Here is a 19,142-nt window from a genome sequence, read left to right on the forward strand (position 1 = left end):
AGATTCTCTTTTAACAGACATGGGTTGAGTACAGGTCAAAAAGCGCTGTGTTCAAAGTGCATGCTTGGTATTGAAGAGAGTTAAAAGCAGCATGTTTTATTGACTATGGAGCATGAAATCCGAGAGAAAATGCTTGTCTATCTGGGACATAGTGTAAAATCTGAAATATGAAGAGAAAGTCATAAAGAACAAGTACATGTGCCCTTCACATTTAGGGGTACGAAATGGGTTTATCTTGACAGGTTTTCTTGCCATCAGCGGTATTATAATAACCTACATGGTGAGTACCCCTTCAGACTATTAATGGCTTTTCTCCACAGGTGCTTGCAGCTAATAAATATATTGTTGAGTATAAGTGAGGATTATCCAGAGTAGCCCTTTGGCAGGCTGCATCCCTTTTCTTTACATCTTTGTTCAAATGCAAACCATTAATGTGAAAGAGGGCGCACTTCAACAGCGTCCTGACAGGTCTCAATACAATGAAACCATTTTAATATCAGGCTGATGCTAAAGCTAATGCTAATTCTTATTTGTCACATGGTTAGCTTGAGATTAACCTTAACAGTGAAATTGAAATAAGTAAAATGATAGTTATCTTTTCGTTTGTTTTACTGTTGTTATTTAAATTTTAATATTGGCCCACTGTTATTATAAGTCAGTATAATGTCATTTTTGAGAAAATAAAGGCAAATGTAAAATATGTATTTATATAAAATATTAAAATATGTAATCTAAAAGTTAATTTGTTTGACTTTTGCTTCCTTTTTCACTATCAATTGCTTGTGTTTACTGTATGTGTTCAAAAAAAGAAACTTGCACGGACACAAAATACACCAAAATTCAAGTCTGGTTTTTGGTTTCTCTCTCAGTCACTTTCAGAGGGAATAATTATCTTTAGCTGAGGCAATCAACCACTGCTGAACAGTGGGCACCGGACCACAATTGTAAATTGGATGTTTAAGCTTCAGAGGCATTAAGCACCAGACGGAGACAAAGAAGCAGAGGAAAGACAAGAAATGTGCTGTAAAATTCAATGTCTGTACAATAATTAATGTATGTGAAAAGACACAAGTGCACAAATGATTTCAGGTCTGTTTTTTTTTTTTATTTTATTTTCTGGCATGTTGTCCATCTTTAAAATACACTGAAAGATTACTGATATGCAGTTTCTCATCTTTTTTTTCACGGTACAGTGAGACCCTGATTCCTGTGTAATGACACTGTTATAGGATTACTCTACAAACACAAAGTAAAAACACATTAGCTGGCATACTATCCTTATGAAATGCATCATAATGACCACTTTGCAACAAAAAGCAAGACAATGCCCATATAGTCCTTGAAGATGCACAATTCAAAAAGAGTTGACATTAAAACAACTGATTTAAGTCGAGAATAAAATCAAGTTAAATGCGCTATTACACAGGAATCTGTTAAATATCAAAACAAAAAATATTAACAGAAATGCTCTTTTCACAAGTGTAGCAAAAGACTTACAATTTATCATAGATATAATAGTAACAGGTGACAAGGCCTAAAATAAATGATAATCTCCTGCCATTCTGTCATAAAAACCTGACACACACATGAAATCTCAAGAGATAAGAGTGACAAAGACTCACATTTGTTCCAACAAGACACTGTACAGCTTGAGATGGAGTCAGGGGCTAAAAATGTTCGACAGCTTTGAAAATTCTGCAGATCAACAAGCCCCCCCCCCGTCGTAGTTCATGGAAAGCCAAGGCATTATAAAAGGTAACGTAACTCCTCGTACTTAAAGATGGAAATAAAGTCATAGCTTTAGAGGACTCTTAAAAAAACTTAAAAAACAAACTAGTAAACAGCCAGAGGAGCATGATGTCCCTGGTCTAATTTTGTTAAGCGGAGTCATTCTCCTAAATGCACCACATCAATCCAAGGGCAAGTTCAAAAGCCTCATGACCAAGTTGCACAGCAAAATTATACAATTAGAAACTACAGTAAAGGATTTACCAGAACTCCCATGTTTCTGTGCGTTTCTGTGACTTCTTCAGTACTGAATGAAACTTCCCAGTTTTTTAATGAAACCCATCTACCTTTTCTTAAGTTTTCCATGCTTTACTTTCGACGGCTGATGATTTGTTCGGGCCTCCTCTGGTTTTGCAGTCTTCACCCACATGCCGCCGGTAGTGAATGCAGACTCATGTCTCTGCAGCATTTGTACATGTATTCCACAGAAAATACAGACTTTAGCTTCAGCTGGGTGGATCATACATTATGTACAGGAAATGCTAAAAGAGATTATTAATGGGAATCGGTGTAAGTGGTGTGACAAAATACTCTGTCAAAACACTATCATGTGGTCGCGAGGTGTTAAAAAAAGAGTCCTGGCCTAGCTAGCGCATAGCTTTTTCCAAACAAACAAACAAAATAATTTAAAAAAAAACCCAAAAAAACAAGGCAGAATGAATTCAGTTCATACAGCAAAGACTGAGTTCAGAGTCAGGCTTGTCATAAAGATGAAATGCTTTAGCACCATAGAATACCACTTGTTGGCAAGCAAAAAGAAAAAGAAAAACCCCATAGGCAGCATGTGCTGGATATCTACCAGCCATTCTCAATTCAGTCTGTTTTTATTTTCCAACACGGTGTGAGGGAAATCAGTTCAACTCTGATATAACCTAATATACAGACACCTCTGATTATTCCTCATGCTGGGCAAGTGACGATGAGGTGTCAAAAAATATTCACGACTGAAGCTTCAATAGGTGCAGATCCTCCTAATTCATCAGTCTCTAATGTCGCTGATCAGGCAGTTTTGCAGAAACTATGTTTTTGCTATGATGACTGTCCAAGCTAAAGGGAGGAGGTTAGAGCCCAGTAAGTGGAGGATGCTGTTGCAGAGGTTGGAGGAGTAATTCTGAGGTTGACGTATGCAGAACAGAGCAAGAGGGGGACAGAAAGGTAACGAGGGTTGTGCTCTTGGGACGTTAAAACTTCAGTGGTAGCAGCCGAATGAAATCTCCTACATGTAGCCGTCTCTCGTCTCTGGAAAGGTTTCCAACTGGGACCTTCATATGACCTCAGATGGTATATATATATTAAAAAAAAAAAAAAAAAAAAAGAAAAAAGGACCAAATGGATTGACAGGTCGAGACTCAGACGCACGTGCCTTGGTGTGCAGGGGGAAGGGCTTTTCGATTCTTTAAAGCCTGGGACTTGTCCTTATAATCTGTTGGTTTCTGCTGTGAAATGTCTATCAGTGCACTGGCAACGATGAGTCCTGAAGAAGGGAAGAGAAAAAAAGCAAGATAAACATGAAAGTGGTGAAAAACAGGCAATTTCCAGTAATTGCTTTATCCACAAAAACACAAATGGCTGGTAACATGCATCACCATTTAGATACAGAGGCAATATATAATAACTAAAAGAGAAGATTACAGATGTCAGCTTTTAGTAGATTTTAGTAGAAAATTGAATTTTTGTTGGATTGACTTACTTCACATTTATACTGCAAATTTTTTTTTTACCATAACAAGAGAAATGGTTAGAGTCGGTGTCGTTACTGTACCTGACTGTCCTGGTGGAGGTAAGCCTAAGGGCCCAGAGGGCAGACACATGAGGACTGTCAACACAGCAGCTTTCCCTCCTGAACATGGCTCCATCGCAACAGGTTTAGGGACACCCTAAGACGAGAGGGAAAAACATTTTTTTTTACCACTACTATGAAAGAATAACCCAAAATAGTCGTTTGTGAGGAAATGACAGACAACATTGAAAACTACTTAACTGACCCATGACCTCTTAGTATTCATAACTTTGCTTTGACATTCAAGCTTTAATCCAAGTGATGTGACAGTCACACTTGCAAATTCCCTGATAGTTGTTTTCTGTAATGGCACATGTGATGTTGAATTTGCTTTCCTTTGTTTTTTTTTTTTTAACCTGGGATCAGCAGACCAGTGGTGGCCGTTATTAGCTGCTGGAGTTGCTGCATTTAACACGCGACTCCCTCCTCCTGAGACAAATGGTTTGATCGGTCACACAACAAAAACACTTGAGTGTGTCCCTGTCAGACAGTCCACGTGTTTACGCAATGACCTACCCTCGGAGTTAATGGCCAAAACTGCTCATCTCAAGCGTGAAAAACATGTCATCCTGATAATGAATGTCAAGGGTTTCACAGCATGGCTTGGATGAGGGGATAGAAATTGGGAATAATAAAATGTCTGAATAGAAGTGACTTTTTTTTCCCCCTTTGTGTCTGCCTGAATCTAAAATGGAGATGAAAGAGGCAGTGAAATGGGAGAGAAATGGGGATGCACAAGCACATGCATTAAAACATGAGAGAATCAGGAGCGGGATGTAGTAATTTGTATTAACAAGTTCCATTGGAATTTGTTGTATATTTCACCCTGTGAAAACAGCAAAAACAAAACACCGATGCTCACTTGTGTATTTTGAACAGGCATTAACTCTAAAAGCCTTGATGTGCTGAATATATACAGCATGGTAAGTACAAAAGATAGAGTGAGCATGTTCGATGTAGATTTGTTTTAGTCGTCAAATGAAAAACGATATAAAACTCTTATGTAAATAACTGTCAAAGTACTGTTTGGCACTTTTTTGCGCGGAGTCCTTTGATCAAACGTAAGAGCAATCCTGTTACCTGTGCAGCATGCAGTGTCATTTCCCGAGCGACTGCTCATTAAGTTTGCCATTTCAAATGCCATAGTTAACAACTGCAGATTGTTTCTTAGTTACTCGGTGAGATTGAGAGTGTTGTCATTTGCACCAGGCTTTAGCTATGTAGTTATAACCAAAAAGCACAAAGCTGTTTAACACGATGAACCTCATCATACAGGCAGACAGTATGAATGAACATTTCACAGCCCACAATGGATAAGAAGACCAAACAAGAAATGTCAAATGTCTTGTACAATGTATCACAATCCTTATCATACAAGCCAAGCCAAAAGAGTAAATATTTCAACTCACTGTTTGACACGTTTTTAATGCACAAATGTGGCAAAGCTTCATACACATGCTATTGAAAGATTAATTCTGAGTGGTACTGGATTTGTCCTTCATCAAAAGAGAGCCCTATTTGCAGAATTCAAATAATTTCCTGGGGTTATGAATGCTGTCAACATTGGCCCAGCCTTTTTTCCATTTGTCTGTAGTATTAATCAGCTGGAACTAATACAGAGGGACAGAAAGATGAGGAGACTGGAGAGGAGGACAAAGGTGAAGAATTAGAAAAGAAAATGGAGGGGGTAGACCAAAGTACTAGCAGAAAGTCAACTAAACGGGACCAACACAAACTGTAATTGTTAATTAGTTGTGACTGATTTCACCCATCCTTTCTCTGTGTCTCATTAAAATATAGTGTGTACTTAAAAAAAAAAAAAACAATTTACATGCATCCCTGGATCAACTGGGGGGCTTCAAGTATCTTCAAGACTGTACATCAAGTCTAGTTACCTCTGATCTACATCTACTAGATACAATATCGAATTCTCTGAGTGAATCAAAACCTTCATCAGCACAATGTTAAAGCAAATGTAGGGAGGCTAAAATTCAGTTTCAAATGTATGACTCGCACTGTAAATGAAAGACATGTTTCTGTGCCACAGGCATTTACTTATTCCACATCAGAACACATTCTCATGCATCTGCCCAGGTACACTCATGATCTAGAGGCGCATACAAGATCTACAGCCGACATACGAGGGCAATTAAATTGCCAGCCATTTCATGACCATTCAAGTGATTCTCCTAATGAATAGCTTATATGAGCTACATTCGTGCAAGGGAGCTAATTTAACCCAAGCTGAACTTTGACTAAAGTAGATTCCACTGTACGCCATACTTACATGGATCACTGGGTTAAACATGCTGTTCCAAACAAATTAGTGACACTGAGTCAAAACTGTGGTTTGTAAGACGTTGTAACAGAAGCTGTTGCACTGCTGTATGGCATAATGTGGAAATACTGATTCAGTCTTTATATTAATCATCGCAAGGTCATCATGAATGGCATGCCTATCTCATCACTTTCCGATACCGAGTCAGTGTAGCAACGATTGCTAAAGCTCTCGGCAAAGACAGGTCATTTAACAGCTGTTAATTGCAATACTTGCAAATAGCTCCTTCAATTACATTGTCCATATTATCATCAGCCTAAGTGTGACTGTTCGGTTCTGTTTACACTGCCTTACTGCAAATCTGGAAATATTTGTTAATTTACATATTATACATAAAGTTCATAATATCTCTAGTATTAATATCAATATAAATTGTGGCATTTTTTACAAGTAACTTGCTGGCCATTGGGACTTTCAATTACATGTCCAAATGACATGACCTTAGAGCATACCATTACGTCACATTATATTGTTTGTTGTGCAGTTTTTGGGAACTACGCAGAACTACGTAAGCACTGTCACACCACTGCTATGATTTTTGCATTAATAGCATAAATAACACGTATTTGTTTGTGTGAATGGCAGTAATAATAGCAAGGATAAACCACCTCCTTTCTTCTTGCTCCCTCTCATTTTCTCTGTGAAATGCTTTTATTAGTCTGGCATCACAGAGCTATTCCGACAATGCGGAGGAAAGTAAAAACATTAATAACTCATTCCATTTCATTTCAATCATAACGTCAAGGTTTTTTAGAACCAGCGTGTCCATTTTCATATCTTCCAAAGGGAGTTTATTCAGCCTGCATTTCTACTGTGCATTAATCAAGCGCGAGGACTGTATTATGGTCATTCATAACCATCCAAGCGCATAAACATGGATACACACACACACACACACACACACACACACACACACACGCACACACACACACACACACACACACACACACACACACACACACACACACACACACACATACATCTCCTTTCCTTTCCCCCTGCTGACAGGTGTCATCCATCATACTCGCTGTCTGTTAGTGGTTCCATATGTTGAATGCCGGCCACAGTGAATAGAGACATCTGTGACATCGAGGCCTAGGCTCACAGCGTTGGGGCCCGATTGGCTCTCTGTCCAACAGCTGCTGACATCTTGGTCACTAAAAGCAATGTCCATCTCTTGGGGGCTTAAACCAACCAAAAAATGTAGGAAATGGGCACAAAGGCAGTTATAATTTTCTCTCAGACCAGCTGGAGTTTCTGCAAAGATTTAGTGACAGCAAGCTGGTACTAACTAATGCAGTGAGATCAGTGCTGACAGTACAGTCAGAGAATTAGGTCTTAGATGTTTTCATGTGTCAAAGAGGGCGTGAGGGGTAATTCTGCCACTGCAGCCCTTCTGCGTCTGGTTTCCTGTACAGGCTGCATCAAACTCTTGAAGCAAGTATCAGATTTCCAAACTGACCTGTACTGCAAGCATTAAAGCAGTGAACGAGTGGGACTGACTTCAGAGTAAAAACAGAGCTGGTGAAACAAATAGGAAACCAGTGATGCTTGCATGGCATCAGTGTCCTCTTTGACACCAACAAATACTTCCAACAGCTAAGTGGTGCCAGATGCTGACCAATTAACCTCTATAAAAGAGAATTACGCTCATATGATATGGTTCACCTTCAGCTGGTAGCAGGGCATGTGATGGAGCTGTATTTGGTCCTACATATGCATTTGCACATTCGAAAACCATGTAGATTTTGCTTTTTCCTCAAGGAATGAGTCCAAAATACACTGGCAGAATATGATAATGTCCTTCCATATCTTAAAAATATATACAAATATATCAGCTATAGGCATCCCTCCTTAATGCAAATTGTTTTAACAGCCGGAAGCTTAAAGGAGAATAAAATGATTTATAGAACTACTTGGAAAATTTGGTATGTAAATGATTAACCAAGCAACATTTAGTTGAGTTGCTTGATCAGGGTTAGGGTTAGATGCATGATACATTTACTGTGACTAATAAATGTTGTTGAAATACATTTAGGCGATGTATTAGGCAGTAAAGTTGCTTGTACCATTGTATGCTGCATTTACACTGTAGTTTATGTTTTGCTCCAGTAGGTGCTAATGTAAAGCATTCTGCATACTAATTTGTTTGAAAATAATTTTGGGTATGGTATGTAAATCTTTTCCAAAGTTCTCAGGTGCTTTCACTATAAACTCAACTATACTTATATAGTAACTTCTTTAAAAGCCTGCATGGACATCTAAGTGAAACTGAAAGTCAAGCATCCACAGGTTCACTCTGCATCTTGAAAGGGTCGAAAAACAGGAGGCTGATGATGTTTTTTTTTTTTCTTCCAGTTATCATTTCCAAAACAGCTTGGGACATTTTTCAAAGCAATAATCTCTAGTGGATGCAAAGTCACTTCACTTTCTTAATACACTTTATAACAAGAACACCTTCTTTGTTTTTTCTGCGGGAAAGGTAGGACTGGAATAAATGATTAAATAAGACGTGTCCCACTGACAAGTATGTAATTAACAGTTTTCCTTAAATCAAGGCAAATCAGTGGTTTCCAGCATCATTCAGGTTCAGACTACACCTCAGTGCTTTAGAAGTACACCAATAAAGTGCACTCAGACAGCTAAGAAACATTGTTTTTCCTCTCTTTACATTGCTCTTTACATTGCCCTTCACAATACCATAATGCATGGTGAGTACCACTCAGAGCTACACTAATAGCTAATGTAGTGCCTCTTTGCTGGTTGCTACAGTGATTTTATGTCTCTCAGCGGTAGGTGAACCAGATATGGCCCCGGCTGAGAAAACACTGTTGGTAGTCCGATGTCAATTTGAGGATGTAGCTCTCCATATTGGTTTAAACTAAGCTTTTATCCCATGTGGCACTGAGCCCCCAGACTGTAATTATTGCCAGCCTTCTTCTCTACTTTCTATTTACGTGGGAGGCTTTCACTTCTTAGAAATAAAGAGGAGTAGGAGCACCTGGACAGAACAAAATAACTCATAGGTGCAAAAGTCTTTAAGCATCCTATGTATAAATAACAAATTAATTAAATTTTGAGTGAAAAAACACTACTCAGCATATTCCCAGTAAATGACCCAAGAGGATAAATTAAGCAAAATGAAAACATGTATTAAAATACACATGTAGAAAACACCCTGATGTGATTAGTTTAGTAGCAGAGCAATCCCTCTTGATTTCAGTGATGCTTTTCAAAGTAGTGACCATCTTTCCTTCGCTACAAGAATGAAAAAAAAAAAAAACCTTTGAAAAATCCATATAAATCTTTAAAAAAATCTTGGCATAATGACATCATTTCACATAAAAGATATTTTTCTCAACAGCAATTGAAAAATGTCTCAAGTCTTCAGCCCTGATTGATGTGGGGAGTGGATAAAAGGCTGACATACTGTGAGTAGAGGGCATGAAGTGATTGAATACAGTACAATACGGTCTAATTATGTAGCACTACAAAACTATCTGATATTCTGTGCGTCAGAAGCTAGTAAGAGATGCCACTGCAAAGTTGACATAATGGGCGTCGTATGGTCAAACGTTTTGGTGCTTCACTGGTAGAATTTGGGAACATGACATGACAGTAATCAAAATGACAAGAATGTATATATTCAAGGTCTTGTGCCAGGCCATCGGCATGGACTCCTCTTGCAAGAAGTTACAGCTGCTATTGACATGAATTTGATAATAAATAATCTTTGTGTGTGTGTGTACGTAAGCAAGCAAGCAGGACTCACATCAACCACAGGCTGCAACAGTTCTGTTTCCTCTCCCCTGGCATCCAGTGCAACAGCAACTGAGGCAAATGGACGACTGGCCATCTGCTGACGCTCTCTCATCAGTTGCTGTAAAATCAAACACAAATGACAGATGAGCAACACGTCGGATATAATCGAATCAAATAATAAATAAAAATAGAAAGGAATTTGGGAAATCTGCTCTACTGCAATAATACATCATATGTGTAAAAACCCTCAAAACACATTGGATTTCTGATACTGCTGAAAAGAGGGAAAACACATTGTGGATTTCAGCACTTAATAATGAAGAAATTGAAGGAAGTCACTCTCATTCAAAGCATACAAATACAACGCAACACTGACTCACAGTCAGTTATTAGATGGAGTCCAAATCTTTAAAATAGACTCATGCTGGCTAGAAATATGTAGATTCTCTCCACTCTTTGGAAAAATAGTTTTAATCTAACTAAATCAACTGAGGTTACAGTGTAGTATGAGTTCTGGGTATGTATTATTATTATTAAAAATCAAGATGCATAAAAAAAAACTTTAAAAAAAAAAACTCCCACTATTATGTAGATTAAAAACAATTACATAGCCATTGATCCCTCAGTAATCAGTATTCTAATGATTATAAAGGATGATGTACGGTATATGGCTATAATCTTTGTAGAATTTGTTACATAATACTAAAACTGTAGTGGGATCTTGTGTGTTATAAGATGCCATGAAAGATTCTATTATTTTCTTCAAGGGGTTTAAGAATGAGGAAGAACGAATAATATAAAAAACAGTGTTCATGCACAGTGATCCACACCCCCAGGGCTATTACAGTATGAAGCTCAAAATCAATAGCAGATATCAAAGAGGAAACAGTGAAAGACTATCCATAAACATCCATGCCCTGAGGAAGTGTTCTGTGCCCCACATTACTCACAGCAACCCAGCATTATTTGAGGATTTTCAGTTGAGATTTCACTTTGAGACTTTTAGATTATAATGAAATAGATTTGAATGGAATTCAAACATCTTTAATATATATTTTTGCAATATAAAATACCATGCCCATCCCATTCATTTACATGTGGTACCAAAAGATTCCAAAAATGTTTTTAATATGATGCAAACTACAGTAATATGAAACCACTACAAACACTCATTTGCAGCCCCTCAAAGACTGCGTGCAGAATTGCTGTGGTTAGGTTCGGAGTGACACCATTTCTGCAGAAAATAGCTTCCCTTGTTCTCCACTAATCAATATTGTAAAACAACTTGCGCCACACTTTCATCAGCAACGCAGTGTCTGATCAATATCTTAAACAGGCCTCCATTTTAGCGCCAAGGACATCACTGATTGGTATTGGATTTGTGATGAGCTTAAGTGTGCTGCATTAAGATCTAATTGTACTTTAGATCGCTAAGCACATCATGCGGTCGTGATGATCGGCCTCATAACCTGCCCTTCCTCTGCACCTCTCTGAAACTCAATAAATATTACTCCACATGTGCACAAACATACAAAGAGTTTCATACGAAAGTAAGAGTTTTTAGAACAATTGTAAACAGATATGGTAAACAGAAATATATGAAATAATAATACTTTAAATAAATAGACAATTTATGAAATCCATCCTCCAGACAGCAACTGCACTACCCTAACTTAATATCCATGACTAGACATGGCAGGCATGTCAATATACGGATTCCCCCACATGCTGAAGGATTGTGCATGGGGCCACAGCAAGAATGAGTAGAGCACATCATCACACATCATCTATCCAAGAATGTAAGCAAAACAGGGAGACAGACTTATGAATTAAATATCTTAATGAAATAATGTTAAAAAAATTTCCTCATTTACTCCTCCTGGCAACGGTAACTAAGGAGGTTGCGGCTTTGCGAATGGCCAGTTGTGCATAAAACAAAGAAGCTCAAATAAAAGTTCAATTAAACGCTACAATAGTAGAATAGTAAAGTTCACTTGGTGGAATAAGGTAAAAAAAAAAAAAAATCTAAGAATCGTTTTGCTGCCTAATGATATAACTCTTTAGCTCACCCTGCAAAAGAAGTAGAACATTTCTTTTTTTTTTTTGAAGTCCACTTGACTGTTACACTTGACTTCCAATTATCTCACATTATCCATTTAATAAAACTCTGTGCCTGTTTGGGTCAACTGTATGACATCACTGAATTTTCTGGTGGTCTCTTCCTGAATAGGAATTTGTCCTTGGTGTAGCAATGAACCTTGAGATGCTTGCGTCCAGACCTCCACCCCAACTCCCGCTGAATATAATTAGTATTCATTAGTCTGGCTATTAATTGGCAAAATTCAGATGAGGTCTGGAGAGGTTGATAGCATTGTACAAACGAACAAGTGAGAAGAAAGAAAATCAGTATAAAAACGCTTTTAATCAACATCTTGGGGTATAAAGGACCTCATCTATGTGACAGGTTTAGAATAGTACGTCAGAGCACTGTACATTGTTGAGTGTGTACACAGGAAAATATTAAAAGTAATGGAAATGGTGGTATTCAATTAATGTGTCAAAAAACCTTCATTAGATATTTGGGAGCCGACAGTGACTCATTACTGAGACTGGAACAGGCAGTTCTTCAACCAGAGCCTTAATCATCTGAGACTTTTCGTGGAGATTCAATTTAAGTCAGACCACACACACACACACACACACACACACACACACACACACACACACACACACACACACACAGGCTCACAAAACAAAAACACAAAACATCTGTTCTCAAAGACTGTCAATGTGTAATAAACTTTTTATACTGATGCTTTCAAAACTGTTTGAAAACATCTGAGGTGTCCAAATTAAGTCAATTAATAAAGAGGAGTGATATTTATTTTATTGATTTTAAATTACATTTACTTTGGACAATTCCTAATTGATTCTGTTTCTGGTTGGGACATATGCATAGCATACTGTGTCTGCCTGGACTGCATAAAATAGTCAATATGTCAAATGCCCAGTCTTCCCCTTCTCTAATGCGTCAGAATCAGATAAAAGCAAAAAAAACAAAAAAGGTTAAAAATATAACACATTACAAAAATCACGTCAGTGCATTTTCTAGGCTCTCTGAATTATAAATAATGTGTTATTTGTGTCGATGCAGCCCACTCTGAAGCATTTCCAACGCTCAACCATTACTTTACTGACAAGCCTTCACTGTTGTACAGACGCACTGATGGAGAGTGAATGAGAGGAAAGTTCACATCAGTTCTGTGTAAGCACCGCTTTGTTGAATCACTCTGAAAACATTCCCTAGGGGAGGAAAAAAAACATACAAACAACGGCCACACAAAATTGAGATTGATCAACGGATTGATTTTTCTTTTCGTAGCTCAGATTTTTAAACTTTAAATCTGAGGGACCATGTCAGATTGTTGTACATCTCTTCTATTAAACATCAAACCAGCACCAAACCTATATATTTGAGCTGCTGGGCCACCACAGGTCAAAATGAGAAGTTTTGCCCTTTTCGAAAAGATAAAAGCAGAATGGAGGGCCCGGCGGGGTTGTTGCAAAACAAGAAAACAGCTCACGGCTTATTACGGTTTCCAACACCACAGCTTCAAATCCAACACCATACATCCTAAATGTCAGATAGCAGTAATGTTATTTATCATGTTGCAGAATTCATTTAAAGCAACAAAAGCATAGGAAGAGAGCAGAAACAAAGCCTGGGAATGCTCGTGCTTTGCTCTGTGTCCGGCATCTAAAATGTGCCGGGAACACAATCATCAAAGGGCCGGCACAATACCAGAGAGATTCTAGAAATGAATACCAAGTTAATGACAAAAGGCAAGAGTGAACTCTGTAAAACCAATTAACGTTTATGCAATGACAGACTGATTTTGTCAAGAATACAAGCTGGAGCCATTCACGGTTACGATAAGGGTGGGCATGCAGAGCATTGCTTTGCAACTTGATTAATTTGGCAAGTGAGTGCATGAATTATCCGTCTTGTGAATACAGCATTTTGTTCCCTTCATCAGATTCTATGAAAAGGGTAGGTGTCATCCCGCCTCTGAGCATACTCTACACCTAAGCATGTCACTTTGTCCTTTTCAAAGATCACTGGCTGTACCTAAAGGCTCCGTCCTGCAGATTCTAAATAAATAAAGAAAAACAAAATAAAATGAACAATAAAATACTGAATTGCGGATTCAAACAGGCAAAAGTGAAAAATGTTTTTAGTAGCAGTTTCTCTCTTTTTTTTTTTCTTTTTTTTTTTTAACAATTTAATTTTACATTCTGCTTGTTGATGCATCCTTTCACAATCATACTGTGATTAATGGACTGAAGATCACTAAATGAAGATAAACAGTCTGGCAGACTGCCACTGCATACATACAGTACCACTGTGATATGATGTCGGTGTGGCTGAGTGCTTGTGTGTAGGCTGAAGTACCCAGATCTCATTACAGAATTTGAACAATAGCTATTATTTTGATTGTAGAAAGTAATAAGGTTATATTCCAACATAAAATATTCATTAAATATCACCTTGCCGGATTTCTACAATTCTCCTTTATTCATTAGCGGGACAGCTTCCAAGGGTAAGCTATAACCTGATTTGAACCCCTAATCACAGTTACGCTCCCTCGTCTGTAGCTTTAGAGGAAATTATTAGAGTCCACTAAAACTTTAAACTGAGCGCAGGACAATCAAGGTGACCAGGGGCTTTAGAGTAAGATAATCTTATTATAGCAATCGATGACTGCTGATTGAGCTCTTCAAGGGAAGAGCAGAGTGTGAGCCTGCGCCCAGTCTGCAGAGGACATGTGAGAATTATGTGGCTAGTAATGTGCTCCCTTCAAGTTCTGTCAGTGCAAACAACAGCTGTCCTAATCAGAATGGGTGTGTTTACAGTGGTTGATAGCCCAGTTTTCCCGCAAAGGCTCATGCTGCTGGCATATACAAATAGCATCTTTGACAGTGAACAATAGTTAAGGCTGTGCTCAGACTGAAAATAATTCATTTGAAAGTGTTCAATCTGGAAATGCAGGAGGGAAACAAATACAGAGGGCAAAAAAACAAACACAGGTCTTCCAGGAAAAAAAAAAAGCTTGTGTGCAACTTGTGCAAGACAGCAATGCAACGTGATGTGCTCCGGCAAGCATCTGCTGCACTGCTCAATCAGACACCTGAAAACACACAATCCCACTAAAAAAAAAGCAGAACTACACTGTAACGTGAACAGTGTATTTCTGCTGTTTAACTCAAGATTGTCACAACAAAAGTTAAAATGACAGCTACTGTGATCATTTCCCAGAGTTGTAAAAATCCAATCTATGCAGAAGCTATGCAGTCTCGTATTGTCTTGATAAGCTTTCAAACTCATTGATCTATTACCCAGACTGCATTTACTTGATCATATTTCATGCCATCAAGCAACATACCCCCCCCAGCAACGCAGGCCCCTGCTCTGTTTTAATGCAGCGCTGTTATCGGCCATGCATGCATGCTAGCAGCTCTGTGAGTCTGTACTCAGAACACAGTGGCGCTTTGAGCTAAATGCTAGCAGCAATATCCTACCATGATCAAAATTAAAATGCATACTGATGTTAAGCAGGTCAAGTGTTAACCATGTTAACCATCTAAGTTTAGTGTGTTACTTATTAGGATACATCATCTGAGAACCATGAACGTCGTTAATAAATTATACAAAATTGAATGGCAATAAATTAAGTAGCTAATTATGTTGCAATATTTTGCCAGTGACTTCTGATCTGTTAGTGGTAAGGAGGAAAATTCAGAGGATCACTGAAGTCAGTAGGACTCATCCTCTGGGAACCATGAATTGTCTATACAAAATGTCATGGCAATCCATCCAATAGTTGTTGAGATATTTCAGTCTGGACCAAAGTGGTGGACCAATCGACTGACTGATGCTACTAGGAGCCCTTGCTCTTCGCATTTACATCCATCACCATCTCGTCCTCAGCTGACACAGCAGCCAGGTTTAAGTCATCACTTACAAACGGGTCACAGCTATTAGCAGCGTCATGGCCAGGACAACCTCTACCAAGTTGATGATAGCTTTTAATAAACAGATGCTAATTAGTTACTGGTGGACTTCATAAATGGCACACTTAAACATGCTGAAAAAAATAATGGTGCCTTTTATGGTAACCGCTGCTCAATAACAGTTTTAAGTGCTTAAAGAGTGCCAGTAAAACATTACTGCCCTACACAATGGTCAGTGTACACTTTGCAAGTGTGTACGAGGTGTGTCTCCGGGTGTGTTTGTTCGAGTGTGCGAGAGAGATAAAGGGAGAGAGAATTAGGCACATCCACATGTTTGTGTGTAGAACATCTCCGTGCTGCAGTCGTGTGAAATGTCAGCGCCCCCTCCCTCCTGTTCCCCCCACAGGTAGCTTCAAAGAGGTCAGCCCTCGTCGTCCTCCGTGGCATTTACAGCCGTTGTCTTTTCGCTGCTTTGTCCCCCACTCAGAATCCAAGTCTCGTCACCTATCCTCAACTAAAATGATTCACATACAACAGCTGCACCTTTGGAACCATGTCCTTTCAACTCCTGACAAAAAAGAAAGCACTTTTCCAATTAGTGGATTAGTGTGGTAAAAGATCAGCTTTGTAAGATTAAGTCAATACCAGGACTTAAAAGGAATTCTCCACTTTGTTGTTTTTGAGAAAGTGTTGGTGATAATTGTTCGTTTCAATTCACAGCTACTTTTCAAAAATACATTTTGTTTCTGGTAAAAAAAAAACCGACATCATGTATAAAGACCAGCTTATAATAAAAACTCTGCTTTTTAAATCATAAACCATCCAGAAGTGCTGCCACAGATTTCACACTAAAAAAGCGAATAAATATAAATATTCAAAAGTTCAATCAGTATGAGCCATCCATATGCCACTTGGCTGGATCAGTGAGTCATTATTGTAAGCCTCATTAAGACTCATTCAGTCCGTGTCCTTATGTCAGATGGGGGCTTGTGAGCATTAGATGGACCCCGGCCCAAATCCTTCCCTCGCTTATTTGGACAAGTCTCATAAGTGCAGGGCTATTGACAAGCCCTTTCAAATTAAATGGACATGGAGTTCAGTGAAGAGCCAATCAGTTCACCAATGACACAAGAACCGAATCAGTTTAACTAACATCATACAAGACGTGGTGCTGTCCCAACACAATAGAGCCATCACAAACTCCAATGAAACTCTTGTGATTGTAACTCCACATTAGTTACTATGTGACAGAATTCTTTATACAACATAAAACTATTGTGCTCCATTCATCTAAGCAGGTAAAATGGCATAAGGCTAGAGCTAAGTCTGATTAAGTGCTATTTTTACAGCAGCATTATGTATCTAAAGATGAGTACCTACTTTAAAATTAAGACTAATATTATTAATATTCAGTATCTATGACTTTGATAATTGAATAAGCTTATTAAACAAAAGTCAGAAACAGGATGCAAGTCGCTATGTTGCTATATTGTTAGCTATGTGTAATAAGAAATAGGACTTATCCTGAATGCGTAAGTGTTTTATCATTACATATAGTGGTAATAGGAGCAAACAGGTCTGGGTCAGCACAATAAGCTCTGAGTGCTGACTTAGTTCACAGTCGTTCGCCCTTAAAGCTAGAAAAACATTCTCAGACATCACTACACTGCTTCCCTAAGTGGTGCACTGGATTCCCACTAGTATACATAAAACCCTTTTACTCTGACAGGATATAAAACGGACCTTAACTACCTCAGTAATAATCTTTACAAATAATTCCACTGAAAGACTACTTGCACCCTCCAGGCAGTTACAGCTTTCAGGAAAAGGTTACCAACACACAGCTTCTCTTTACAATGTTTCTTCAAAAGTAGGGCACCTGAAAATGCCACAACGGGACCCCTAAAGGTATGATTTTACCTCGGGAAATGGGTAGGGTTAATAAAAGACCATGCACCGGGAAGCTTAATGTCCACAAAAAAATTGACAATATTAAAATAAATGATGAGCAGGGTGTGCAAAAATCATCTCTATCAACAGGGTTCCACCGCGTATGGGAGAAACATTTGATCATATTTCATATATTTGGCTTCCCAGATATCAGTATACATGCAAGTTTTGATCATTAATTACTGATTAATAATTAAAAATAAAACCATACAAACCGCTAAAGGTGGTTACAAAATAAAATCCCAGTGGATTTGGGGTTTGAGTTGGATTCAAATTCAGAAATATGAACGCAGTGTGGAATAAAAAAATTCACTTCGTTTCCAAAAAACTGATAATATCATGTTAAAAAACAAAACAAAACAAAACAAAAAAAACACAGCCTGCACTTTCACTCAACTTTACACTGGAAAGAACACACACAGCAATAAAAATATACAGCAGACGAACACACCGATCAGCCACAACAATAAAACAGGTCACTGCTTTTGTGGCTGATCGGCGCGTATATTAACTGAGCGAATAAATGACTCATACACTGTATATGGGAATTGATCTGCAAGCAGAACTTTCATGCCTTTTCACAGACTTAAAAAACACCCAGTCATTTTTTTTTTTTCTTGCGATGACAAAACTTTTCAGTCACCTGAAATTAAGAAACGGAGGTTTTCATTTAACTATTTATTTATTTTTCATCTGGCGGCTGAAGGGCAGCGACAAACAGATGACAGGAACGACAAGAGCAGACGGGGAAAGTGAGCAGAATTTTAATGACGTGAGCCCATCTGTCTGCATTAATTTTTATTGACTTTAATTCTTTGGATAGGCATGATTCGAAGTCACGGTTGCTATCACTCTTTTTTATTTTCATATATCAATTAGAGGATATAAAATTCAGATCCGATGATTATCAATGTCATTCCCAAAGGGGGAAATCAATTCTGGGTGCTTTAATAGTAAACTGCAGGTCATAAGGCTGGATGTGCCCCAGATGAAACTTCCTGCTATTGAGTATCACACAGCATCTACAGGAATATAGGATTCACTCTGAAGAGATGGAAATGATGGCGGGTCTCACATGAAACCAGTCACCGCCCTGAACAGTTTGGGTTAAGGGCAGTGAGCTGAATTTGCATACATTTTCCTCCCCTCCTCAATTTCCTGCGCAGCATCTCTCTCACCCTCTTCTTTAATTTCTACTGCCAATCATCTCATCTTTCACCCCTTTTCATCCCCATCTTTTCTCAACCTCATCTTTCATACCAATGCTGAATATTAATGTTTCATTCCATCCCCTTTTCCTTAAGCCATTCACAGTACCTCTACTTGCTTCCATCAAACCTTTTTCCACCTGTCCACTTAACTTAAATCCACAATTTATATGAATTACCATCATTACTTTTAGCCATATTCAGTGTCTTTCCGATGAAATAAGTGATCAGACCTTAAGACGTCGTACTTCTTAAGAGGCGCAGATACAAACCTCTTTTCTGAAGAGTGGTCTAAAAGCTTCCA

The 19,142-nt window shown here is 38.3% G+C and overlaps 1 protein-coding gene across 1 annotated transcript in view; it reads right to left on the bottom strand.

Moving 5' to 3' along the window:
• Window positions 1-1,124: 1,124 nt before the first annotated feature.
• The window catches only part of atrnl1b (attractin-like 1b), a 60,061-nt gene continuing 42,043 nt past the window's right edge, over window positions 1,125-19,142 (bottom strand). Inside the window, exons 27-29 of the mRNA XM_056366143.1 lie at window positions 9,679-9,786; window positions 3,551-3,665; window positions 1,125-3,262 (exon numbers count right to left, since the gene is read on the bottom strand). Of these exons, the coding sequence (XP_056222118.1) occupies window positions 3,138-3,262; window positions 3,551-3,665; window positions 9,679-9,786 (348 nt within the window). The 3' untranslated portion in view covers window positions 1,125-3,137. The remainder of the gene's footprint in view (window positions 3,263-3,550; window positions 3,666-9,678; window positions 9,787-19,142) is intronic.

This window comes from Seriola aureovittata, chromosome 21, assembly GCF_021018895.1.
Source record: "Seriola aureovittata isolate HTS-2021-v1 ecotype China chromosome 21, ASM2101889v1, whole genome shotgun sequence".
NCBI lineage: Eukaryota > Metazoa > Chordata > Actinopteri > Carangiformes > Carangidae > Seriola > Seriola aureovittata.